Source organism: Phoca vitulina, unplaced genomic scaffold, assembly GCF_004348235.1.
Source record: "Phoca vitulina isolate PV1807 unplaced genomic scaffold, GSC_HSeal_1.0 scaffold94, whole genome shotgun sequence".
Lineage (NCBI taxonomy): Eukaryota > Metazoa > Chordata > Mammalia > Carnivora > Phocidae > Phoca > Phoca vitulina.
In genome coordinates this window covers 1344887-1370994 of record NW_022589797.1, presented here as the reverse complement: position 1 = coordinate 1370994, position 26108 = coordinate 1344887, and the positions used below count along the sequence as shown (strand labels likewise).

General features: G+C 49.2%; 3 protein-coding genes across 9 annotated transcripts in view; 1 reads left to right on the top strand and 2 right to left on the bottom strand.

The window, feature by feature from the left end:
* Positions 1-4449, top strand: part of TMEM8B (transmembrane protein 8B) — a 43210-nt gene extending 38761 nt beyond the window's left edge. For 5 of the 7 annotated variants that reach the window (XM_032396761.1, XM_032396764.1, XM_032396765.1 and 2 more), the window contains 3 exons: positions 2884-3030; positions 3164-3280; positions 3535-4449. In XM_032396761.1, the coding sequence (XP_032252652.1) occupies positions 2884-3030; positions 3164-3280; positions 3535-3900 (630 nt within the window). In that variant the 3' untranslated portion in view covers positions 3901-4449. Of the gene's footprint in view, positions 1-2883; positions 3031-3163; positions 3281-3530 lie in introns of all 7 variants that reach the window. The other 2 variants (XM_032396762.1, XM_032396767.1) reach the window with 1 other exon arrangement.
* An 85-nt stretch (positions 4450-4534) lies between these two features.
* LOC116627100 (olfactory receptor 13C7-like) lies at positions 4535-8426 on the bottom strand. Its single transcript, XM_032396769.1, has one exon. It carries the CDS (start codon positions 7766-7768, stop codon positions 6803-6805), a length of 966 nt encoding a protein of 321 aa, XP_032252660.1. The 5' UTR covers positions 7769-8426; the 3' UTR covers positions 4535-6802.
* Positions 8427-16087: 7661 nt separating this feature from the next.
* On the bottom strand, positions 16088-17463 carry LOC116627102 (olfactory receptor 13J1). The gene has a single exon (XM_032396770.1). It carries the CDS (start codon positions 17074-17076, stop codon positions 16117-16119), a length of 960 nt encoding a protein of 319 aa, XP_032252661.1. The 5' UTR covers positions 17077-17463; the 3' UTR covers positions 16088-16116.
* Between the last annotated feature and the right edge of the window lie 8645 nt (positions 17464-26108).

The following is a 26108-nucleotide window of genomic DNA, read 5'->3' as shown; positions in this document are numbered from 1 at the left end:
CATGATCCCAGGGTCCTGGGATCGAGCCCCACATCAGGCTCCCTGCTCGGCGGGAAGCCTGCTTCTCCCTCTCCCTCTCCCGCTCCCCCTGCTTGTGTTCCTGTTCTCGCTATCTCTCTCTCTGTCAAATAAATAAATAAAATCTTTAAACAAAATAAAATCCAAATCAGAAAATAGTAATGGGTAATTTAGTAGCTATAGTACTTATATCTGATTTTAGACGTAGAGGATAGTCAATATCCAATAGCTAAAATAGCAAAAGACCAAAATACTGATTTGCCTAGGAACTAAATTAACTCCATCAATTGATCAGCACATACAAGAGAAAGAAAGAATTGAAAAAAATCAATCTTTTAGGTGTGTTCAGATACTAATTCTAATGCAGATGTGAACTCCCATGAAAAGTCTCTCAGTTTCCCAGTAAGAGCTTACTTTCTCAATTTAATAATATGTAAGAGGGAGCCATGGTTGCTAAACTTGCAAGCCCTTTCAAAAGCTTGGAGTACTCAAAACCTGATCATTCCAAAGCAGTCTCTTCCTGAAGGGGCAGCATTATTTACCTCCAAAGTGAAGGGAAAGACAGAGGATAGGTACACAAGCTTAAGACTTTAAAATTTGAAGGAATCAAACCCAAGGTTTCCCAATGCCAATTAATATCCCTAAGTTTTCTTTTTCTTTTTTTTTTTTTTCTTTTTCTAAACTCCTAGCTTCTCCCTGTTCTTACATTATTCACCTTTTCCAAAGTTACAAATTTTGCAATTTGAATGACTGGATAAACTCTTCAACAGGTTCAAAAGAAACTTAGCAATTTCTTTCTCATCCTTTGTCTCTAGAGACTGAACTTTCGAGTCTGCTTTCCCACTCTATTGTTGGCACCTCGGCTCCTGGACTGGATTCTGCTAGTTTTCACAACAGACTTGCTTCAGTTTCCCACCTGCTTTTTTCTAAGGGGGATGCTGTTTGATTAAGGTTGGGGTGTCATGATTTGTGATTTGAGTTCAGGATAGAATGCTCCTTTTCCCTGAACTCATCTTCCTGACCTCACCTCTACCTTCTCATTCTCAACAGTAATACATCCAAACAGACCAGGTTCTCCCATTTCCATTCTTCCCCAAAGTTACAGAGACGTGAATGACCTGTGATATTGCTCAGCTACCTCTTTCCTTCGCTGTGGGCTAGATCTCCCTGCCCTCCATCCACAGTTAAGGATACGCCTCTGGAGTGCCGGGCTGCCTGTCTCACTGAGGTCTGTAAGGCCATCTCTCTTCTGGACTCAGAGCCCTTGTGACTTAGGGTTGCTTTTCAATAGAATGATGAAGAAATTGACCTGGGCTGAAAGTAGTACCTAAAGCCTCCCTTCAGTCAAGGATCAAGCCACTTCCAAGGCCATGTTTGGGTGGTACAACACGTAGCCTTCCTGCCCCGGTTTCAGTTCAGCCTGATGAACTTCAGTCCAACCGTGGCAACTCCAGCAGCTTGTTCCTGCTATCGAGAGATGCCCTCAGCAGCCACGGCTCTCTAAGGACCGGGTGTAACATGCAGGGGACAGAGATAAAGCAGATTGAGTCACAGGATCTTAAGAAACTTTTTTGATCCTGTAAAATCTGCTGGTATGTCTCAAGGTCAGCTCCAATGAGTAGTTTTTCACCAAGTTTATATAGGTCAAAAACCTTTTCTCTCCCATTATAGCATTTTAATTTTCTTTTTTTCATCACTATAACAGTCTGTTCTTCCTGACATGGAGCAGGGGCAATATCAGGTGATGGGGGGAGTGCGCATGCCACTGTGATGTTTGTTCTTGGTCTGGAGCTGTTTGTCCTCATAGGTCTTACCCAGTATCTTGTCTTGGGGTGGGCTCATAGGGATACATGATCCTGTCATCTTCACACCAAAGATAGTCTTAAAACCATACATGTTCTTAGTGTTTGCCATCAATAAGAAAATCACATAAATTCCACACAGAAGTTCAGAGAAAGGTGACAGCAAATGTTCTAAGGTAAAAAGAACTCAGGTCATTTTTGGGTAGCCCCTTTTACAAGTAAGGGAACACAGGATGCTCGAGGCCATGATAGCATTGTCCAGAGAGGCACAGGAGTTGGGACCACAGACCAAGGGGGGCTGACTGCAGACCTTGGTTCCCTAATTGGGGTGCCCACTATAGTCTCATCCAATCCCACCTGTGTCCCCTGTGCCTCCTTTGTAGCTCTTCTTTACCGTCTTTCCCACAGTGGAGGATAGGTGGGCATACTCCCTTCCCTAGTTTCTTCTCCATGCTGTAAAGTGACATGCTCTTCTCCATGGCCCAGGGACTGCCTTTTTTCTTACTTTCCCCCCCCCCCCCCACACCTCCACCCATGACATTGGGTGGGAGGGGATGAAGAGGGTCAGTTAGTGTAAGGCCTGAAGATGAATCCTAACTTAGGGTCTGAGCTATCAGGGGAGACTGGGATATGCAGGGGAGGCTTAGGGTCTGGGTTGGCCAAAAGAGCAGCGTCTAGCCCCATAGCTTGGGCCAGGGATGGGGATTATAGGTGGGACCCATGGTGAGCATGAGAAGTAAGGGAAGATTGGCCTCAGTTTGATGGACCTGGAATCCCCACTGGCCTGGTGCTCTCCATAGTACATTCCAGAAGCAGGAAAATCAGGAAGGTAAGGACAGGGTCAGGGCTGGCAGATACATAGGGCTTGTGAGGCAGACCAGGCTTCCCTACCACATTCTTCTCAGGAGCAGGGAGTCAGGCATGTCCCAATTATGCTCAGCCTGTGACCTCTGACCTCTGCTTTGCTGACAGCAGCACACCACCCTCGTGACCTCTTTCTCCTGTTTCATGGACCTGGACTGTTGACCCAAGTTCTCTCAATGCCTGTCATTTCTTCCTCCAGTTTTACCATGCCTGTGACCAGCCAGGCATTGTGGTTTTCTGCATCATGGACTACGATGTGCTGCAGTTCTGTGATTTCCTGGGCTCCTTAATGTCCGTGTGGGTCACTGTCATTGCCATGGCTCGTTTACAGCCTGTGGTCAAGCAGGTCAGTCCAGAGTGGGCCCTGGGGGACAACCGTAGGCAAAGTCTACTTGAAATTCACTCCCCACCTCTCCCTGGGGGCACTGCCAAGTGCTTCCCGCCCACCCGGCCCAGACCCTGGAGTCCTCTTTCTCCAGGTGCTGTATTTGCTGGGGGCTATGCTGCTGTCTATGGCTCTGCAGCTTGACCGGCATGGACTCTGGAACCTGCTTGGACCCAGTCTCTTCGCCCTGGGGATCTTGGCCACAGCCTGGGTAAGGTTGGGAGGGCTTCGGGAGGGGGGCGTCCCAGCAGGACTTGGGTGCAGGGCCCTAAGGATCTGGTCCCCAGTTTAAGATGGGCTTGGACCCTGTCATCATCACTGTGCTGTTCGTGGTGCCCACTCCAGACTTGGCAGGTGCCTTCAGGTCATGACCAGGGCTCCAGGGAAGCCTGAGAATGACCAGTTCTGGCTTGGGTTCCAAGGCCTTGTATTCCTGAGTCCCACCTCTCTGCTTCCCCCAGACAGTACGCAGCGTCCGCCGCCGGCACTGCTACCCACCCACGTGGCGCCGCTGGCTTTTCTACCTGTGTCCTGGCAGCCTTATTGCAGGCAGTGCTGTCCTACTCTATGCTTTTGTGGAGACCCGAGACAACTACTTCTACATTCACAGCATTTGGCATATGCTCATCGCTGGCAGTGTGGGCTTCTTGCTGCCCCCACGTGCCAAGACTGACCACCGGGTCCCATCTGGAGCCCGGGCCCGGGGCTGCGGTTACCAGCTGTGCATCAATGAGCAGGAGGAGCTGGGCCTTGTGGGCCCAGGGGGGGCCACTGTCAGCAGCATCTGTTCCAGCTGAGAGGGGCTTTGGGCCTGGCCCTTGGGGAACATGAACCCTTCCTAGGGGCAGAGAGCCCTTCCTGGGAGTGTGGAACCCTCCCTGATAAGAGACAGGTTGTATTTTTGAGGACATGGTGTCTTTCTTAAGGACGTGGAGCTCTTCTAGGGACCTGGCGCACTTCCTGAAGGCCTGGAGTCTTCCTGCATCCATGGAGTCCTTCTTAAGGACTGGAGCCTGTGCAGGCCCCTAGAGCCCCTCAGGACCAAGGAGTCCCTCCTAGGGGTGTGGAGTCCTTCCCAGGGATGTGGAGCCCCCCTAAGGACATGGATTCCTTCCCAGGGAGACAAAGCCCTCTCAGGACGTGGCATCATTCTCGAGGAAATGGAGTCCATCTTGGGGAAACTGAGTCTCCAGATCTTCCCAGCATCTCAGCAACTCTGGCCTCAGGCTTCCTTCCCAAGGCAGCGTCTGGGCCGTGCCGTGCCCTGCTGTGCCGTGCTGGGAGGGGGATTGGAGGACAGCTGGGGCTGGGGCTGGGGTGACTGGTATCCTGAGTCGATGCAGGCGGAGTCTGGTGTGTCTCCAATGAAGTATTTGCTGGTTTTGTGCTGCCTTTTTTCCTGGGGCCAAGGGTGTGGGGAGGAGAGGGAAAGAGAGGGTCTGAGGAAATCAGCGGGGGTGGTGGGAGCCCAGCTGGAATGAGCTGCTGGAGCTTTTGCCGGAGCCTTTTGCCCCATCACGGCAGGCTGCAGCCCCTGGGAGTAGGGAGTTGTGTGTGTGTATATGTGTGTGTCTGTGTGTGTGTACGTGCTGAGAGGATTTAAGTTAGTGAGACAGACCTCCGTTGTGGTGCCCACACCCAACAGGAAAGGAAGCTGAGGTCTCAGGAAATTGGACTAGCAGGTACAAGTCACAAATATGCAAGAAATATCGCAAGAATGTAGCTTCTATTTTGAGCCCCCATTTTGCCTGAGTGTCATCTTTTTTGCCTGAGAGACATCCTTTGTCATTTGGGATTTCTTCTCTTTCTACAAGGGTCACAGCTGAGTCTTGAGGATCTTAGATAATGGGAAGATGTTGGGAGGTTGTTTTCTGGTCACTGGGGTCCACACTGCACCCATCTCCTGAGAGTTCCATCATTCCACCTGGTCCCCAGTCAGCGGCGTAGGCAGGCCATCCCAGAGTGCTTTCTTGTTCCCGTCTGCATAACCATTTTCAGTGCTGAGGCCCTCCCCGACTTCTGTGCTACCCACAAAGACCTGTGAGGCCTGGGCTGCCCAGACACACCTTGAAGCCATTTCTACTCTGGCGGCCTGCTCTGGGTTTTACTTGACCAACAAGGCATGAATTGCTCCATCTTTCAGATCCTACAAATCTGTCCAGGGGTTTGGCGTAGGGAGTGGGGCTCAGGGCCTCTTCTTCTTGGGACCCTTCTGTGCCAGTGGTCTTATTGCATCCCCTCCTCTCTCTTTTCCCTAGCTTAGAGCATTAATCTGGAGGTGGGGAAACCTCCCTTTTACTTAGGTTTTCTCCCAAATCTTATCTGTGCCTTCAGTCTCTCCTGTTAAGACTTCAGAGCCTAGGCTTTTGAAGCTCAAAAGCCAGGAAAAATCCCTTTGTTCTCTGCTTTCTGTAATTCTGTCTCTTCCTTGGGGCCCTGAGCAGAGTGATGTAGCCGACTGAATGGTGAGCCAAGAGGTGTGGGTTTGGTGTTTGTTCTGGTATCAGAAATATTAGTCCTTCATATTAGGATGTATAGAGTCAGGTCACTAGGATGCATAAACCCAAATAGCTGGGATTCAGGACAGAGTCAGCAGAGTACAGAAGGCACTAAGGAGGGACATAGAGCTGGGATAGACCTCACCCTGCTAGGAGGGGTCAGAAGGGTTTTCTGGAAGAGGGGGGCAGATTTGAGTAAGGATTGAATGAGTTTCTGTAATGCCAAGATGTTGGGAGAGGGTTCTCTCTGGTCACTATGTCCATATTGTATTCATCCACTGAGATTTCTCTCATTCCAAGTGGTCCCCAGTCAGTAAAGCACTTAGGACACAGAATAATGCTTGGCCTGGTCTGTGGTCCAGTACATATTAGCTAAAGGTCAAGAAGCATCTGGACATGAGAGGGAAGAGCAAGGGGGAGACAGAGGCAGGAAAGACTGATACTTGCTGGGGAACTGGGAATAGTTCGGGGGACCCTGGACCCAGAGAGTGTGTGTGGGTGGAGCAGGCCTGAGGCAAGCAGCCGGGCTGAGGTTGGATGGAGAGGTGGGGTCTGGTTTTTATCCCATGGGAAGTGAGCCATTGGCAGGATTTAAGCAGGAGAGTGGCATGATCTGATTGGTGTTTTGTTTTTTGGATTTTTTTCTGATTGGCGTTTTGACAGCCGGTGCAGAGGGTGGATTCTGAAGGGAGTTTGCAGGATCCGAGTGCGGTGACATAGCTGTTGCAGTATTAGAGAGAGAGGGAGCTTCTTGAGGAGGCGTATCAGTAGAAAGGAGGGGACCCATCTAGGGTTCTCATGACTGACTGCATGTGTGGGGCGGTGATGGTCTGAGAACAGGAAGGCAGATCTCTTGTGGCTCTTGGGTTGACTGTAGGATACTGTGGCAGCCATTAGACCATTCACACATTTCTCAGTCTTCCTGCTCCTTCCCGACAAATGTGAACGTGCTTCGCCTGCCCCTTGATGTTGGCTGTGGCCCGTGCTTGCGTTGGCGGATGAAGTAGAGGTGGAAGCGAAGCTCGAGAGCCAGTGCAGGCTTTGTCATGGTGACCAGTAATGTTCCAGATGGTGGCTGCTTATCCTGACGCCCCAGGGATGAGGACAGTGATTCAGAGCAGACCCCACCCACCCAGTCAACTGCTAATGGACCTGCAGTGAGAATGAGAAACCCATGTGGGTTTCAGCCCCTGCAATTCGAAGGCATTACCATGATGGACCTAGCTTGCTGTGCATTATAGAGCTGAAGAGCAACAGGGAGGGTGGGACATTTTCCTGGAGAGCAGGTCTCCCCACAGCAGGGCTATGGCAGCCGCTTTCACCTCTGCGTTCCTCAGGCTGTAGATGATGGGGTTCAGTGAGGGTGTCACGACCCCATAGAACAATGCAATAATCTTATCCAGGTCAGGGTTCTTGGCCTTGGGCTTGAAATACATGAAGGAGATGGTTCCATAGAAAACCACCACCACTGTGATGTGGGCAGAGCAGGTGGAGAAGGCTTTGTGCCGGCCTGCAGCAGAGGGCACCCTAAGGATGGTAGCAAGGATGAAAATGTAGGACAGGCAAATGAGCAGGAGCGGGGCCAGCGTCAGGACCGCTGTGGCCACCATTAACATCAGTGCGTTGAGAGAGATGTCCCCACAGGCCAGTTTCAGCACTGCCAAGATCTCACAGAAGAAGTGGTTGATGATATTGTGGCCACAGAAGGGGAGGCTCCAGGTGAGAAGGGACTGCAGCAGTGAGTTGGCAAAGCCTGTCCCCCAGCTCAGCACTGCCATCCACACACACGTCTGCCCGCTCATGATCTCTGGGTACCTAAGCGGCTGGCAGATAGCCACATAACGGTCATATGCCATCACGGCCAGGAGCAGGCACTCCGTGGAACCCAGGGCCAGGGTCAGGTACATCTGCAGGGCACAGCCAGGGAAGGAGATGGTCTTCCGGGCTTCCAGGAAGTCGACCAGCATGAGAGGCACAAAGGAGGATGTGCCACAGATGTCCATGAGGGACAGGTTGCTGAGAAAGAAGTACATGGGGCTGTGCAGGCGGGGGTCCAGCATGCTCAGCCCTATGAGGAGGGAGTTCCCCAGCACATTCACGGAGTAGATGGCCAGGCAGAGCAGAAACAGGACCGTCTCGAGGTTATGGTGCTCGCGGAGTCCTAGCAAGACGTATTCGGTCACAGCCGTCCAGTTTGCCATCTCATTCTCCCTCCTTCCTGTCTAGACCACACAGGTGTCAGAAAAAGCTCTTGCTGGCCTGGAAACCAAGCAACCTGACCTGGGGCAGGTCATCTCTGCCTCTGCGATTAAGTTTCACCATCTGAATAATGAGAGGATTGGACTTCAGGCCTGCAAGCTGGCCCTCTCAGCTCTGCAGCTCTGATGTAACTTAGGGAGATGAGACACATTCTAGCCCCCTAGGATCCTCATTGTTCTCCCCATGGTGGGGGCAGGGGAGACAGGAGAGGAGGACTCATGTTTGGCACACTCTTGTAATCTAAAGAGTTCTTGGCTGTTAAAGGAAGCTTCTTTTCTAGGTTATGACCCCATATGGCTGAATTATGCTCATGGTCTTTTAGATTCATTCATTTGCTGAATGTGCTTTGAATACTTATTCTGTGCTAGATCTTGTTTAGGTGCTGGGGTACAGCAGTAAGAAAAATAAGTGGACAGAAACATACCATACCTATCATAAGGCTGTCGTCCCTTCCCTGAACTAGGTGATATGAGCTCTTGCAGGCCCGTGGGTGATGGATGATGCTTACCTGGTGGTTCTTTTGGGCATTAAGGATCAATCATCCTCACTCCACAGGATGTGTAAGCTTGAAGTCCAGGACCATTGTTGATTTTTTTTCCCTTTCCCTCATCTGTTGATTTTTTTTTTAAAGAATTATTTATTTATTTTAGAGAGACAGAACATGAGCAGGGGGAGGGGCAGAGGGAGAGAGAGACAAGCAGACTCCCCACTGAGCGGGGAGCCCAATGTGGGGCTCGATCACAGGATCCTGAGATCATGACCTGAGCCGAAATCAAGAGTCAGACTCTTAACCGACTGAGCCACTCAGGCAGCCCCCTCATCCATTGATTTTTAAAAGAACCTACAAGAACATATATATTCCAGTGGTCATGCAAGCCAAATGACTCCCTTCTTGGCCTCCATATTGCCTTGTGGGATAAATGATACTGGCAGTGATGTCACAGGAGGAGGGAAAACCAGGTTCTAATCTGGCAGGGGCATTGTCAGTCAGTGACTAGTTCTAAAAAGAAGGGGGAGTTGGGGAGGGCCTCAGTTTTCTCCCAGGTGGCTTTCATTGCTCTTCTGAGCTGGTCTCACTGCCTCCTGGGGAAATGCCAATGTCAGGCATTCACAGGAGGGAGCCCTAATGTCCCCAAGGCACGGCAGTCTTGTTAGGCAGGAAGGCTGTCTTATGGACCGGGTGACCCCTGGTCTAAAGCAGAAACAGGAGCTGAGTATGAAATTTAACATACAGAAGATACAGTCACCTCCTCATTCCTGGGTTGGCTGAGAGGCTGATGTCCTGTGACAGCACTGGAGCCCTGTCTGTCCTTTAGGGCTAGATTTTCCTCCTCATTCCTCCTCTCCGGTGCATCTAGCATTTGTTAGGGGCTGGTGGCCTCACTCTCTGCTGAATAAACCTTGTCTTTTCCCAGTGCTACATCTTGCCCAAGAAGTTCCCTTTTATTTTGTTTTGTTTTAAAGTTTGTTTATTTTAGAGAGAGAAAGAACGAGCAAGCAGGGGGAGGGGCAGAGGGAGAAAGAGAATCCTGAAGCAGACTCCCTGCTGAGCGTGGAGCCCAACTCGAGGCTCGATCCCAGGACCCTGAGATCATGACCTGAGCTGAAATCAAGAGTCAGCAGCTTAACTGGCTGAGCCACCCAGGTGCCCCAAGAAGTGCCCTTTTAGAGGCATGTCCTCCCTTCCTTACCCCCGTGGGGGCTTCCTGCTCGTCCCTCAGAGCACAGTTCCATCTCTCTGTCTCCCCTCTCCCTCCTGCTCCTTGAGGGGTTACCTGCTCCCTTCTTGCACTCCCTTAGCCCTTGGCTGTCCCTCTGTGTTCATCTACCGTGTGCTGTGTGACCATCTCCTCTACTACACTTGAGAGCAGGACCTGTCTCCTTCCTTCCCACACTCCCACAGTGCGTGCTGCCAAGAGCAATCACTCGACAGATATTCAAGCTTTGCACCCCAGTGTCAGTGTCAGTACTAATTAGCTGTGTGAGGTTGACTAAGTCACGTGGCTTCTCTGAGACTCAGTGTCCCTTTGAAAAATGGAAGTGCTGTGTAGCTCAGAGGAGACATACCCGCAAAGGTGCTTGTGAGCCGCCCAGCACTACCTGTTGTCTGAGGATCCTGAGCAAAGACTGCATATCTTCAGCCACAGGGCTCCTGCCGGATCTGCGCTTGCCGCCTCCCGACGAGCTCCAGCTTCTGTCATGACCCCCTCCATCCCCAGAGCCTGTGCCACTTTCCCCTCCTCCGGCCTGAATCAGGGTGATTATTAAGGGGGTTTCTGGAGTGTACGGGGGCCGCGGTTTAATCTGGGTCAGCACCTGACTTTAGATCTTAAACACACGAACAACTAAGGGTAAGGTTTCTCTTGCTGAGGTTCGGCAAAAAGAGAATTGCCTGAGTGTGATGGTGGCTCGTTCATTCACTCATTAAACAAATAGTTGTGGGACACTTACTATGTGCCAGGCCCTGTGCTAGGAGGTGGGAATACAGCAGAAGCAGATGTGGTTTCCGCCCTAACGGAGTTTACACTCATTCCCTCATGCTAGGTGAACTTGGACACGTCCCTTCCTCTCTCTGGACTTTAGAAACCGGAGGTTCTCTTTGAGAACTTGGGATGGAAAGACAAAGTAAAACTTGAAATCTGTAAAGAAGTTAAAAGGAAGCACCTTTTCTAGGTTATGACTTCATGTGTCTAGATTATGCCCACAGCATTTCAGATGCAAGTATAAGGGTTTGGTCCTTATTGGGTGTGTTATTACAAAATGACCTATATTAACCTCGAATTCTGACACCTGACATAGGGGTGTGTGTGTGTGTGGGGTAGGTCTCAAGTAGGTGAAAGGTGGGAAACCACCTGTCTCCATATTTCTCTTCCTTGCCCTTGTCTCTAACAAAAAGACCAAGACGGAATGGCAGAGGCATTTAAGGGCTTTTGAGAACAGGCTCCGGCCCGCCCCCTTGCCTCATCTCCCTTCCATCCCTTCACGTACACCTGCTCCAACCTCACCAGACCACCTCCCATTAATGGTCAAACTCGCACACTCCTGTCTCGTCCCTCTTCTCATGTTCTTGCCTCAGCCTGGAGCGGCCTTTCCCTTCCACTCATCCTTCGAGGCTCGGCTCTCACACCCCTTCTCTGCAGTCTGCTCAGATGCCCTCGTAGGACTGACCAGCCCAACAACACGATGCTCACAGCTCTAAGCACAGGGTAATCGCATTCTGCCTTGCATGGTAGTGTGTGGTCTCTCTCTCAATAGACTGAGCTCTCGTAATCAGAGGCTTGTGTCCGATCCATCACTGCTGCCCTCCAGTGCCTGCACCCAGGAGGTGCTGGGGATTGCCATCGAGATCCCGTACTGTTCCGCTGCCCCAAATCTGCCGCCCCCCCACAGCCCAGTCCCAGACGTCTCGCCTTGAGAGCACCTCCCCCACCAGCACACACACAGCAAGCGAGGAAGCAGCTGTTGTCATTGCTGGAGAAGAGCGGGGGGGGGTGTGGGGGGGGTACCGGGCTTCTCCCTGCTCTTTCAGAGGAGCTACTCAGAGAGGAGTGGGTCTCCTGACAATTTAAGAGTCTGATCATCACACATTCATGGAAATTAGAACCCGCTCATGGAGCCACAGGCTTATGGCCCCAAAGAAACAAGTCTGTGTCTAGGAAATACCATGCTTCCAGGTAACCGACAGCTTTGACTCTGCACCCTGGGCATGGGAGGGGACGTCAGGGAGCAGCTGCTGTTCCCTGGGTGCGTCAGTGACGATGAGCTAGGTTTTGCTGCAGTAACACACATCATCTTAGTGGCTTACCATGACGACGGTTTCTTTCTTTCTCATGCTCCATGTCCTTTGTAGCTTTTCAGGGGGCTCTGTTCCATGTCGAGCTGCTCAGAGACCCTGGCTGAGGGAGCCTCCGCCATCCCGACGTCACCAGCTGTTATGGCTGGGGAAGGACACACTAGGCGTTCATACCAGCAGTTACATGCCCCGCCCCAGAAGTGGCATGGGTCACATCCGCCCACACCCCACTGGCCCTGGGTGATCCTACCACATGCCAGGAGAAGGAAAACCCGAAATCTCCTGAATATTTGGGTATGAGGTGGTTTCCCAAAACACTCGGAAAACCACTCTGACTTGTATCCGCCAGTGTCTCACACGCGAGATAGCAAACCGAGTGTCTCTGAGAATAATTGTCGAATTCCACACCCCAGTTTTAGACCTCCTGAAAGGTAGGGTGATGCCATGAACCAAGACTGGGAGCCGTGGGACAGGAGTGAGGGATCCAGGTTTGATTGTTGCCTTTGTTCCGATTCTGCTGTATGACCTTGGTCAGATTTCTCCTGTGAATGGAACCACTCAATTAGGTGACCTCTAGTACCCTGTCACCTCTAAAACATTTCCTCACTCTGTCTAGCAACTTCCAACCCTGAAATCTGACAGACCCAGGGTTACTTTGCAAGGTAAATATTATATCAATTTCATTGGCTGGCGAATCTAGTTTGAACCATTTAATATTTTATTTTAGGCTTCACAAATTATTTTAAAAGAAAGGGGATGGGCATAAAAGGACCGAAGCTTCTGTTGCAATTTCCCTGACATGCCTGGATCTAGGATTCCCGCTTGACCACTTCCTTGCTAGATGGCAGAGCAGGTGAGTGTGGGCTTTGGAGTCACACCCACCAGGGCTCAAGTCCCAGAGCTGCCACTTGCTAGCAGTTTTCTCAGCCTCACCTCCCTTACCTGTAAAGTAGAGATAAGCATAGTGTTTCCTTGTGGGGTTGTTTTGAGGATCCAGTGAGATGAGGCGTGCAGAGCTCTTAGCACAGAGCCTGGCACATGGTAAGTAATCAGTACGTGGTAACCAGTATCACTTGTATCATTATGTCCTCTTTCACAAGCAGATATTCTAGTTTTCATATGTTTAAAGAAGATTTCATGAGAATAGTCCACAGGCTAGATGGATCATCCTTACCTCATCATACCTATTGCCCAGTGGCATAAGCACATGCAGGTAGCTGGAGCAGGCTGCCAGGTGTCCTGACCCAGGGCTTGGGAGAGCAGAGCCCGCAAGTGCTGAGCTCATTACTGGCAGACACACTGTGCTGGGATGGGCCAGGGCCAAAGCCTCGAGGACCAGCCTCCTGGTCCCTTGCCACATAGCTCTCTGCTCCGTGCCCTGGGGAACCTCGCAGTCCCTGCCCAATTTAAAGTTCAGACTCTGGAACTACGCAAGTTTGTGGGTTTGGCAGCTGTGGGGCTCAGAGACCCCAGGATTCTTGTGCTTCCCTGGGAGGGCCTGGCTGCGGTGAGATGGGTGCAGGAGAAACACTGGACAGAATCTGATCGGGTCTCGGTGCCGCCCTGCCACTTGGATCCGAGGATTGAAGTCTGGGGCCCCCTGTCCTAGGCATGGGTGTCTTGGTCTGTGAGAAGGGGTGTCTCCATTCGAGAATGTTGTGAGGATCGGGACTCATGAAAGTTCCGGAAAGCGCATTGCTGTATAGAGTATGAGGCCGCGAGCACTTGTGAGGGACTTTACGTCAGGGATTCAGTCAGGTTTCTTCAGGTTTCCTCTCCCTTCCCTTCATAAAGACTAACAACCGACACAGTTGTTGTAAAGACTACAACACAGCCTTAAATAAATCAGCAGCAGCGACAGAGTTTTCCCTTATACTATGATTTGTCCTTCTGAATCTTTATCAAGATCCCAGGTCAAAGTCAAACATTCGAAGACTGTTACCACTTGTTTTCTCTGTGCTCGTGGAACAGTGCCCTCTTGCCACCCGTGGACACCTGGAACTCAACACCATCCCCCTGCATCTCTCATCTTCCCCATCTTTGTCTCAGCGGGCAGCAAATAAGCCAGAAACACAGGCTGCACCTCACAGGCCTCTCTCTCCATCTTCCAGCTCTGCAGTCGCCTGCGTATCCCAAGTATTTCTCAGCTGCCCTCTCTCTGCTTGGTTGCCCAGTGGGTCAGGTTGCCCCTGACTTATTCCCATCCCCACCATGAGAGCCTGGAATAGGGGAGCAGCTTCCTCACTTCCTGCCTCTCGGGCTGGAGGCCTTCTCATCAGTGCTCTATTCTGGAACCAGGTGATCTTGCATTTCTTAAAAATGTATCACCTTATTTTTAAATTCAAAATTAGAACATGACTTTTAAGTTCAAAGTCATGTTCATATTATATAAATATTGGAAATATTGGAATTAGTTAAATAAGAAAACAATTGGCTCTAACCGATCAATCCTATTTAACCCCACCACCCAGTGGAAACAACTCTTAATATTTTGTCCTGGTTTCCCAGGATTTTTTGCATATATACTAACTCATAAATCCATAACAGAAATACTTTAAAAAATAACATTGGGATCATTTTCTATTAATTACATTGTGAGCATTTCTCATTATCAAATATTCTTCAGAAGATAAGAATTTTTTGAAGTCTGTATCACATTCTATCATTGGACACCACCAGTATTTATTTGGACATTCTTCTATGATTGGATGTTAAGATTCTTACAACTTTTTGTTACTATAAATAATGCTATGATTGATGTCCTCATACATATCCTTGTTCATAAATCTTTATGCTTCTAATGATCATATTAGACTAATTCTTAGAAGTAGATGGGTTAGGTCATAGAGTCTAGCAATTTTTAAAGTCTTTTGGATCATACTTCCAACTGACTTTTCAGGAAGTTTATATTAACTTATTGCCATCCCCACCAGCAGCGTAGGGCATTACTTCTTCACTGCACCTTCATTACCAACAGAAATTAAAAAAATTCTTCACCAATTTCATGGGTGGAAAATGGTATCTAATCAGTGAGCTATTTAAAAGTAAATGTGATTGTAAACCCCAGTGCCCACATGATAACGTCCAAACTCCTGTCGTGGCCTCAAAGACTGGACATCTTGGTGGGTAGGCTTCAGTGTGGCTTGGTCAGAGAGGGTAGAGCTTCAGGGGGCAGGCTGGGCTTCTCTCCTACCAACATGGGAAGCAGAAAGAGGGACTGGAGCGGAACTGAGGGCCCTAGCAAGGACTGGGCTTCCCCGTGGCAGGGGGCAGGAGAGCTGGACTGCTTCTTGGAGGCCAAGGCCCGTGTCCCCATCATATAGATGGTGCAACTGAGGCAGGGTGGGGGTGGGCAGGGAAGGAGTTACTCTGTGAATCTGCATCCGTTTCTACTGCGTGCTCACTGAGTTGTCAGAAAGGAAAGCTGGGAAGAGGCTGGGCACCAGGAAGGGGCAGCTCTGGCAGGATCCCTGTGATGAGGTAAGGAAGGGTAAAGCAAGTCTCCCCAAAGCGAGATGAGGCCTGGATGCTGGGCTGGGAGGCATGGCAACAGCTGCTGTTCCTGCTCAAGACCGATGTTGGGAACACAGGTCCTGGGCTGCTCAGTGTCACCGGTACTCCTGTGGCTGGACCGCTCTGGGGATCATGGACTCTGGGCCTCATCACTGCCTCTACTGTCACCTCCCAGGGCACCAGGCCATGCCTGTCTCCGCTCTGCTCAGGTTCAGGAAGGACGCCAGGCTCTGCCAGCATCTCCCCTACACTGTTGTGTTCATGTATTTATTTACAAAACCTATGGGGGGCCTACGGTTGGGCAGGGCTGGACCTTGGGACACAGTAGATTCTGACCATCCCTGCTTTTACAGTAACACTGAAAATAAAACAGGAGGAGCTCAGTGAGGAGGCTTCCTGGGGGAGGTGGCATTTGAGCTGGGCCTCGAGGGTCCGGCCATCCTGGAGGTGTGTGCTGGGTGTGGCTGCCTCGTGGGAAGCACAGAGCTGGGCAGGGCTGGGCAACACTGGGGCTCACACCTGGCTGGTCAGGTGGGAGAATGTGGGGCAGAAGGTTGGGGGTTAGTCAGGACCAGCAGGGCCAGCTTGTGAAGGCCTAGAATGCCCCACGGAGGAGCTTACACTTTGTCCTGAGAGTAGGGGGAGATTTTTGGGGGCTTCAGTCAGGAGAGGATGTGATCACATTTGCCTTTCACAGAGGTCCCTCTGGATGCTCCAGGGAGGATAGAGTGGAAGGACCACTAGGAGTGCGGTCTTGAGGCCAGCCAGGAGCTGGCGTGAAGGTACAGGAAGTGATGTGGAGAGCCGGCCAGGGTGATGCCAGGGAAGGAGCCGAGGGTGCTTTATGAGCAATTCTGGCGCAGCATCAGTGGGACTCGGTGCTGCCTTTCTGGGATGAAGATTCCAGACAGCCCTGCGCCCCGCCTGTCCTCACTGTAGGCCTATGAAGGCCTCACCTACTAATCTGAAGATCCCAGGCCTCCCTCACTGGGTCCAACTCCTACCCCACACTTTCTTGGCAGCCTCCCTCACCTCCTTGTTCCTCAGGCTATAGATGACAGGGTTCAGCATGGGCGTGACCACGGCATAGAGGACCGTGAAGACCTCATCAGAGATGCGGGCCTCCTTGCTCCTGGGTTTCAGGTACATGAATATGACGGTGCCATAGAAAAGCATCACCACAGCCAGGTGCGCCGAGCAGGTGGAGAAGGCTTTGCGGCGTCCTGCAGCTGAGGGCACTCTCAGGACGGTGGCCAGGATAAGTGTGTAGGACAGGCAGACGAATGCCAGGGGTATAGGCAGCAGCAGGATGGCCCCCACCAGCAGGAAGACGTCACTGACAGAGGTGTCACTGCATGCCAGCTTCAGCACTGCCAGGATCTCACAGGTGAAGTGACTAACCACGTGGTGGCCGCAGAAGGGCAGCCTCATGGCAATGACTGTCTCAGTCACTGACTTGAAGAGACAGAGGACCCAGGCGGTTCCCGCCAGCGACAAGCAGAGCCGGGGGCTCATGAGCACGGGGTACCTGAGTGGCCGGCAAATGGCCAGGTAGCGATCATAGGCCATGATGGCAAGAAGCAGACACTCTGTGGAGCCCGTGGAGAGGCTCAGACACATCTGGATGGCGCAGCCAGTAAAGGAGATAGTCTTCTGGGCTGACAGGAGGTGGACCAGCATCAGAGGCACAAAGGTAGACGTGTAGCAGATGTCCAGGATAGAGAGGTTGCCCAGGAAGAAGTACATGGGCGTGTGCAGGCGGACGTCCAGGACACTCACTGCCACGATGGCTGTGTTCCCCAGCAGGGTCACCAGGTACATGGTTGAGCACAGAGGGAAGAGCAGGTGCTCCAGGGCTGGGTAACCAGAAAATCCTTTCAGAAAGAACTCAGAGATCTCTGTCCTATTGACCAGCTCCATATTGCTGTGCTCAAGGGGGCACATGGCTGGGATGGAGGGAAAGAGGGTGCAGGGTGGTGGGAGAGCCCATAGAGCCTCTTTTGGGTGGGGGTATGTTGCTAGGGCCTTTTCCAGTTCTTACACACACTCTGTTCTTGAGTTTGGGCAATCTGTGCACTTCTGGGCTGCAATTCATCCATGTGAAAAGTGAGCATTGATCTGGATCAGCATTTCCCTGAGAGAGTGTTAATGAAAATGTTAGTAGGCAATCTGAAAAATTAATTTGAGACAACACTAAATTAATTGAAAGTAAATAAAGCCCTTTACTGCAGGAGTTCTTATATGCCAATGTGATTTGTGACCTTCCAAAAGTGGTGTAGGGCAAGTAATTCCCAAACTTACTTGACCATGGGTCCTCTTTTTATATTAATCTACAGCAGATAAGTATTCTTTTTTTTTTTTTTAAGATTTATTTACTTATTTATTTATTTGAGAGCGAGAGAGTGAGAGAGAGTATGTGCACAAGAGGGGAGGGGCAAAGGGAGAGAGAGAATCTCCAGCAGACTTCCTGCTGAGCATAGCTGGACACAGGGCTCAGCTCACGACCCTGAGATCATGACCTGAGCTGAAACCAAGAGTCACCCAGACACCCCTACAGCAGATAAGTGTTCTACTAACATAGTTTGGGGGAAAATCAGAGGTCCTCAAATCTTAATGTGTAGCAGAATCACCTGGAAAGTTTGTTAAAACACAGATTGCTGGGCTCCATCCCCAGAGCTTCTGACTCAGTTTGTGTGGGTGACGCTGCTTCTGCTGGCCACGGTAGCACACTTGAGAATCTGGGCTAGATGGTTCCTGAGTGTTCTCCTGGCTTTCAGGAAGCCTCTGAGCTGCTTTACACTCTTCCCACTGTTGGGAATGCCCTTCTCCTTTATTTCTCAACCTGCAGACGTCTGGTTGTGTCTTCAGCTTGGCTCTGGTCTCCATGCATGAGGCATGCCTCTCCTCGGAGGGGCTGCTGAACTCTGAGCCTCTCAGCAGGCTCATCCACCTGTCCCTCCACAGGGTCTGTTCGTCAGCTACTGTGTGCGGACTGACCTTCAGAATCTGCCTTCATCGTGGGCTTTTGAGCTGCAATTTGAAGGAGTAGCTGGACTGGCCCCCAAACTCCTATTTTCTCTGGGTCGGAGCCAGAGCCACTTTGCCCCCATGAACTTGTAGGGCATCAGCATGGAAAGCTCCCTGAGAGGCGAACCTGTTGGATCTCACTGAAGGTAGGAAACTGAGATCATGTCGTGGGTCCGTGGCAAGGTGAGTCTAGAATCCAGTCCTCCCCACTGTGTGACACCTACATCATGCTCACAGCAGATGTTTGCTTCTGTCAAGGGCCAAATGTTGGTGGTCCTTTTATCCTACTGGGTGAACATCTTTCTCCCACATTCTCCCCCAATCTTCCCGCCAGGTAATGAACATAAGTCAACTTTTCCTTAGTGTTTTGGGCACCTGGCATTGATGTCAGTAAACCCATGGGACACGCTGCCCACACCTGGGTCTGGAGGGAGCCCCAATTCTTGTGAGCGCCTCACTTGCATGAGATAGTTCCCTTTTATTCGTCCTGCGTTTATCCGTTCCAGAATGAAGAAGAGATTGAGTTTCTACCAGACACCAGGCACCGTGCTAGGCATCAGGGGAATGAATGAGGACGTGCTCAATACGTGCTCCCAGACTACTAAATTCAAACCATTCCTAGGGAGAAATCCTCTCCAATTTCTGTGGCTAGCCTCATCCTGCTTCTGTCTGCAGGCCCTTAGTGATAAGGAGCCTGTTTCTCCCATGGACATACTTTTCTTCTCCCCCCCCCCCTTTTTTTTCTCTTTCTGTCAAGCCATGCTAAGGGTCACAAGAATCCTTCCTGATATGCAGTCTTTGAGCGTTACTGGGCCTACACCATCCCGCAGGGTGCAGGCTGAGTGGCCCCTGTGGACACTTCCCTCTCACACAGAACAAACACAGTGTGCTGGGTGCTGGGCCAGGCACAGGGGTGAAGGGCCCTTTCTGCAGCAGGGAGAGCTCTGCCCTAGCCTTTGGACCTCAGGTAGAAGGTCTTGCCTCTGCTTGGCTGTGTCTAGAGACATTGTGGGGTCAGGGGAGCGTGATCTGCAAGCTCCCTCCAAGATGCCGCTGGGAAACCTGAGACTGGGCTCCTGGAGGGGCACCTCTATTTAACCGAGTGTCAGTAGCAGTAGACGTTGTGCCAGGGGCATGGGTGGCAGAGAGGTGGCATTGTGTGCAGCCCCATTAGTCGGGTCATGCATAGCTTCCTCTTCGCATGGTTACACATACTGTAATCTATCCCCTAAAGTCACTAACAAACGTGGGCGGCCATTGGCTCTCTGTTGCAATATACACACAGCTACATCATGTCCCCACATATGGCCCCCAACTACAAGTGTATGCACAAACAACTGTTTGAGCCCCACGTACACACAAATGTGCCTGTGTGAATACGTGCCGCATATCGGCTCATGTGTGTCCCTGTACGGTCGTTCATGTGAAGGTGTGCACATGTGTGGCAGGCACTCTCACTTTCTTGTGCACTAGCTCTCTCTCTCTCTCTCACACACACACACACACGCAGACACCAGTAGTGCAGACATTCGGACTTGTGGCCAGGGCTTCAGAGGACCAAGTAGGATGACTAGGATGAGTGGAAACCAAGCAGGGGCCATGGAAGTGCCAGGAGAGAAGGAACAGCCCTTGGGGTGGGGAGCATACTTTGTCTGGGTTGAACCAGGAGGAGAAAGAAACATCAGAGCAGGGACATGGTCACGGAACCAGCTCAATGTCTTGTCTGCTTTCTAGCCTGAGTGCTGAGTTGCTGGGTTTCCCTGCTCTGCTGTCTCTCCTTCAGCTGGGGGATGGGGGCCTATAGGAAGAGGGGCCAAGAAGGGATGTGGCTGGATGCTGGGGAACTCTGGTTCCCAAAGCAGGGCTAGGAAGCTTTGTCTGCAGAGCCCACAGTGTCCTTTCTGCCTTCGCCTCACTCCTGGACATAGGCTACTTAAAAAAAACAGTTCAGATGCCACCTCCCCCAGGAAGCCTTGTTTTATTTCTCCCAGGCCAGCTTGAACCCTCTCTCCTTTGTGCACCATGGCCCTGTGTTGGCATTTCCAAGGTGGTGCTCACCTCTCTCACTCACTCTTTGCCTCTTGCCTACCCTGCCAGCCCATAGGGATGCCACCTCCTTCCCCTCCTCACCCAGGTTCTGAAGGCCAAGTTGAAGTCCCCAGCCTGACCACAGCCAACTTCTTCCTGTCTTGCTGTGACTTCGTGGGGCTAAGACAAATTGAGAGTGAGCAGCTGGGTGACAATCATGAACTGTTCCTAATCTGGAAGACAGCCTGGCAGAGCCCCGAGGGTCTTGCAGCTCATGGAGACCACCCTCTTTTTACATATGGAAACTGAGACCCAGAGAGGAGAAGGGGCTTGCCCAGCATCATCACACACTGAGTTGGGGGGAAGCCAAGGCTCCAGTAATTCCTTGGGGCTCTTGACTCCCAGCCAAGGCCCCTTCCCCTGTCCCCACATCTCCACTTTTTTACTTACCTTGAGGCTCTTCCAGACCCATGTTTCCTGTTTCCCAGAAGATAATTCAGAGACCAGGAGCCTTCTTTGGCTCCAGCTTGGAGAACACAGTTGAAAGAAGCGGGTGCACAGGGAACCCTGGTGGGCAGGACGGAGGGTTTCACACTGACCCAGCTTCCCAAACTAAGAACACATGCCTAGATTTGTGCAGAATTTAGGGAAGTGTTTGCAACTTGATAGAATTAAGTGGAGCTTTTAGAACTGGGTGGAATTAGGCAAAGTACTCAGAATTCAGTGGAGGTTCTCTAAAGGGTGTCAGGTTTGGTGGAATTAGGAAATGCTGACATGCTCAAGGCTGCGCAGGGTCCTCAGTAGCTTACTGTGGGCAGCCAGGGTCTCCCTGACCTGGGCAGCTCCCAGCTCCATCGTGACTGACAGCCTCCCAGGGAGTAGGCAGGCCAAATGGAGTAGGCACTTTTCAAAGCTCCCTATGTGCCAAGGGACTGTGCAATCCCCAAGGCAATTTAGAGGGAGAAGGGGAAATGCGCCCAGCTTAGAAACTTTGGGATGCTTCAGGGATGATGTCCCAAAGACCCAATTACACAGAGTCTAGTTGGAAATCTTAATTGGTGTGAAAAAGTTGGAGAAAGTGACTCAGGGTCAGGATCCACACTCATAGGTCAGCCCCCAACCAGTGTGGCTTGTGCACGTGTACAGAATGAGTAAATGAGTGGAGGGATGAATAATTGAATAAATGCATAAACACTTCTTGGTGAATAAATTAAAAAAAATTGATGAACGGCTGAGAACACAAATGGGAGGCAGAGGTGCTTTCCAGGAGTTAGAGGTCCTGCCAACTTTCATAGGGATCTCAAGAAAATGCAAAATTTGGAAAGAATATAACGGGGAGGGAACTGGGTGAAGAGAGACAGAGAGAATTACAGAATATCAGAGCATGGGAGTCCGTATCTACCATCCTGGCACACCCTCATTGGATGGACAGGAAAACTGCTCTAGGGAGGCGGAGCGGCTGGCTCAGGGTCCTGGGTTTGCTCTGTGACGCTGATGTGTCCGCTCTTGAATGCATCACCCTCGGTCAATGCCAAGCAGGTCTGCCCAGGTCAGGTAGTGACTGGGTGCCTCTCACTGCACCTGGCTCCTCCTCTCCACGCTCAGCACAAGCATCCTGATGGTGGCTCCTTGAGGTTCCTTCCAGTTCTCAAAGTCCATACTTCTGTGGGGCTTGAGGGCCTCGTTATCAAATATGGTCATATCTGTATCTAGATAGATATGCATATCTACACAGAAAGATTGATTTTGTAATCATATGTAAGTATGGCTTTTAAGCATGCTTTCTTGTTGTAGTCTTATTGACGATAAGTGATGAACAGTTGCATATATTTAAATCATATAATTTGATGAATTTTAACATAAGTGTACAGTCGTGAAACCATCAACGCAATCAAGACTGAGAATTTATCTGTCATCCCCAAAGTTTCCTCATGCCCCGGTGTAATCCAGTCCTCCCTCTCCCAACCAGGCCACCTTGGATGTGTTTTCTGTGACTAGATCATTTGCATTTTCTAGCATTATATTTGTTGCAGCCCTGTTTATCAATACTTATTTTTAATATATATATGGATTTCTTTCTAGACATGACATTAGGTTTAAAATAAATTTTATTGTTTCTCACAGTCCTCATACCACACTCTTTTAATTACTGTAGATTACTAGTGTATATTGATATTGATATCTGCTAGGTCAGATTCTCTCTTACTAGCCTTCTTCAATAGTGTCTTCGTTATTCTAGCACATTTCCTTTTCCAGAAAAATATTGCAGTCAGCCGTCAAATTTCATGACATCTCTTCTGGGATTTTGCCTTTAATTCATTGACAAATCTGGGGGGCAGAATTGACATCATTGTAAAATCAAGTTTTCTTATCCAGGAACATTGTCTCTCCATCAATCCAGGTCTTTTACTATGTCCTGGTCATATAGCTGTTCTTCTAATAGGTTCACGAAGTGATTTCCATCAATATATATATTTTCCCCAACGTCAAATTCTCCTTGTATTTCTGGATAAACCCTCTTAGTGTTTTATTCTTGTCATAGGTGCAAGATTGATCTGGGGGGTGAGCTGATATCTAGCTCCTGGGCTCCAACTGGTGGACATCAGTCCATTCTTGATGACCTTTGGGGAGGTGGGAGGAGGTGGTTGCAACAGCCATGAGGCCCTGAATTCCAGGGCTCAGGCCGAGGGAGATCACTCTGGCAGCAGGATGACAGATTGAGGACTCTGGGGGACATAAAATCTGTGTGCCCCAGTTATGTGGCTGTGTATTCTCTACTAGCTTCTAACTGCTAGGAGACCCTGAGGGAAGAGATTAAATCTGTATTCAAAGAATCTATTCTCTCAGAATCCAGCAGTTGATTCACTAACATGTCCTTTCTCTAAGCTTTATAATTATCTTTATGTCATTTCCAATGAGGCCAAAACCTCAAATATACTTTCACTTTTATGAATCTGGATGGCCTTTCATATCAATAAATTTACAAATCAGAAAACTGTATTTCATCTTTGGTCCAGAAAGTAAGATCCTGAGTCCTTGGCACCAGCCAGGTTTGGAGACTCAATACGTGTGTGGAGGTCTTACCAAAAAGTTGTAGAAGATAGAACTTGTACATGTTTAAATAAAAATAAATTCTTAACTGCCCTGAAAAATCAGGGAGAGTGCTACCAGCAGACCAGAAATGTTGAGAATTGCTGAGAAATGATAAGCGAATAAGATTGGATTGTTAGAAGAAACCACAGCCAAACAAAGTAAGGAAGGGATTACTGCAATAAGGACAGTGGTTTTGGGGGTTCTCGGCTCACAGGCAGTGGTTACAAGGAGCAGGAGGAAGGGCCTGAGGGAACCATCAGGATGACTGGTAAGGGACTGTATCAGCAAGCAGGCAGGTCCAGGTAGTGGGCACGGGAGATACGTGCCCTCAAACTGAGTCAGTAATTGTCAAGGCTTGAACCAGAGACACACAGAGAAGTCCTGGGAGGAATAGGGAGCCACCAAGCCCAACTGACATCCTCTCAGTAACTTCTTCAGCCCTTCAATCATCATTCCTGGAGGTGGTAAATGGAAACTGAGTTCATAGACAAGGCAATAGGGAATTGTAAATAAGAAGACAAGCCTACCATGTGGCATTATATGGTATTTATCTTTTTTGTGACTGGCTTATTTCAATTAGCATAATGCCTTCAAGGTTCATCCATGTTGTCGCCATTGTATTCCATTGTAAGGACATACCACTTTTTGCTTATACATTCACCAGCTGATGGAAACTTGGGTTGCTCTCACGTTTTAGCTGCTGTGAACAATGCTGTTAATGCTAACGTTAACCCTACTTTCAATTTTTTGGGGGTATATACCCAAAGTGGAGTTGCTGGCTGGTATCGCATTTCTTTTTTAAATTTTTGAGGAACCTCCAAAATTTTGAGGAGCCTCAACTATTTTCTACAGTGGCAGTACTATTATTTTACACTCCCATCAACAGTATGCAAGAGTTCCAATTTCTCCACATGCTTGCCAACACTTGTTAATTTCCATTTTTTCCTTAATAGTAGCCATCATAATGGGCGTGAGGTGGTATCTCATTGTGGTTTTGGTTTACATTTCCCTAATGATTCGTGATATTGAGCATCTTTTCATGTGCTTATTGGCCATTCATATATCATCTTGTAGAAATGTTGGTACAAGTCCTATGCCCATTTTTATTTTTTTATTTTATTTATTTATTATTATTATTTTTTGAGGAATAGCTTCTTTTTTTTATTATGTTCAGTTAGCCAACATATAGTACATCATTAGTTTTTGATGTAGTGTTCAACGATTCATTAGTTGTGTATAACACCCAGTGCTCATCACAACATGTGCCCTCCTTAATACCCATCATCCAGCTCCCCCAACCCCCCACCCCCCTTCCTTCTGTAACCCTCAGTTTGTTTCCCGGAGTCCAGAGTCTCTCATGGTTTGTCTCCCTCTCTGATTTCTTCCCATTCAGTTTTCCCTTCCATCCCCTATGGTCCTCCACGCTATCTCTTATGTTCCACATATGAGTGAAACCATATGATAATTGTCTTTCTCTGCTTGACTTATTTCACTTACCATAATCCCCTCCAGTTCCATCCATGTTGATGCAAATGGTAGGTATTCATCCTTTCTGATGCCTATGTCCATTTTTAAATTAAATTGTTTGTTTTTTTGTTGTTGTTGAGTTTTAGAAGATCTCTAGAGATTCTAGATATTAATTCCTTATCAGATATATGATTTGCAAATATTTCCTCCCATTTTGTAGGCTGCCTTTATACTCTGTAGATAGTGTTTTTTCGGTACACAAAGTTTTAAAATTCTCATGGGGTCCAGTTTGTCTAATGTTTTTTTTGTTACCTGTGTCCTTGGTGTCCTCTCTAAGAAATCATTGCCACATACAATGTCATGAAACTTCTGTCCTATGTTTTCTTTTAGGAGTTTTATTGTTTCAGGTCTTACATTTAGGTCTTTGATCCATTTTGAGTTAATTTCTGTATATGGTTTTAGGTAAGGGTTTAACTTCATTCTTTTCTTGTAGATACCCAGTTTTTCCAGTACCATTTGTTGAAAAGACTATCCTTTCCCCATTGAATGGTCTTGGCACCCTTGTCAATAGTCATTTGATCATATGTGTGGGGGTTTATTTCTGCACTCTCTATTTTATTCTATTGGTCTATAGATCTCTTTTTTTGCCAGTGCCATACTGTTTTGATTGCTGTAACTTTGTTTTTTTTTTTTAAAGATTTTATTTATTTATTTGACAGAGAGACAGAGAGAGCGCACAAGTAGGCAGAGTGGCAGGCAGAGGGAGAGGGAGAAGCAGGCTCTCGCTGAGCAGGGAGCCCGATGCAGAGCTCGATCCTGGGACCTTGGGATCATGACCTGAGCCAAAGGCAGCCACTTAACCGATTGAGCCACCCAGGCACCCTGGATTGCTGTAACTTTGTAGTGAGTTTTGGAATCAGGAAGTGTGTATCTTCCAGTTTTGTTCTTTTCTTTTTCAGGATTGTTTTGGTTACTTGCCATTCTTTGAGATTCCATTGAATTTTAGGATGAATTCTTCTATTTCTGTGAAACATGTCATTGGGATTTTCTTAGGGATTGCATTGAGTCTGTAGGGCACTTTGGGCAGTTTTTTTTTTTTCTTTTAAAGATTTTATTATTTACTTGTCAGAGAGAGAGAACACAAGCAGGGGGAGTGGTAGGCAGAACAGGCAGAACAGGCAGAGGGAGAAGCAGGCTCCCCATGGGGCAAGGAGCCCAATGTGGGACTCGATCCCAGGACCCTGGGATCATGACCTGAGCCGAAGGCAGACGCTTAAGTGACTGAGCCACCCAGGCATCCCTAAATCCAGGGTTCTTAAAAAAAATAAATTATGATACAACGCATTCTATTTCTCCCTTTT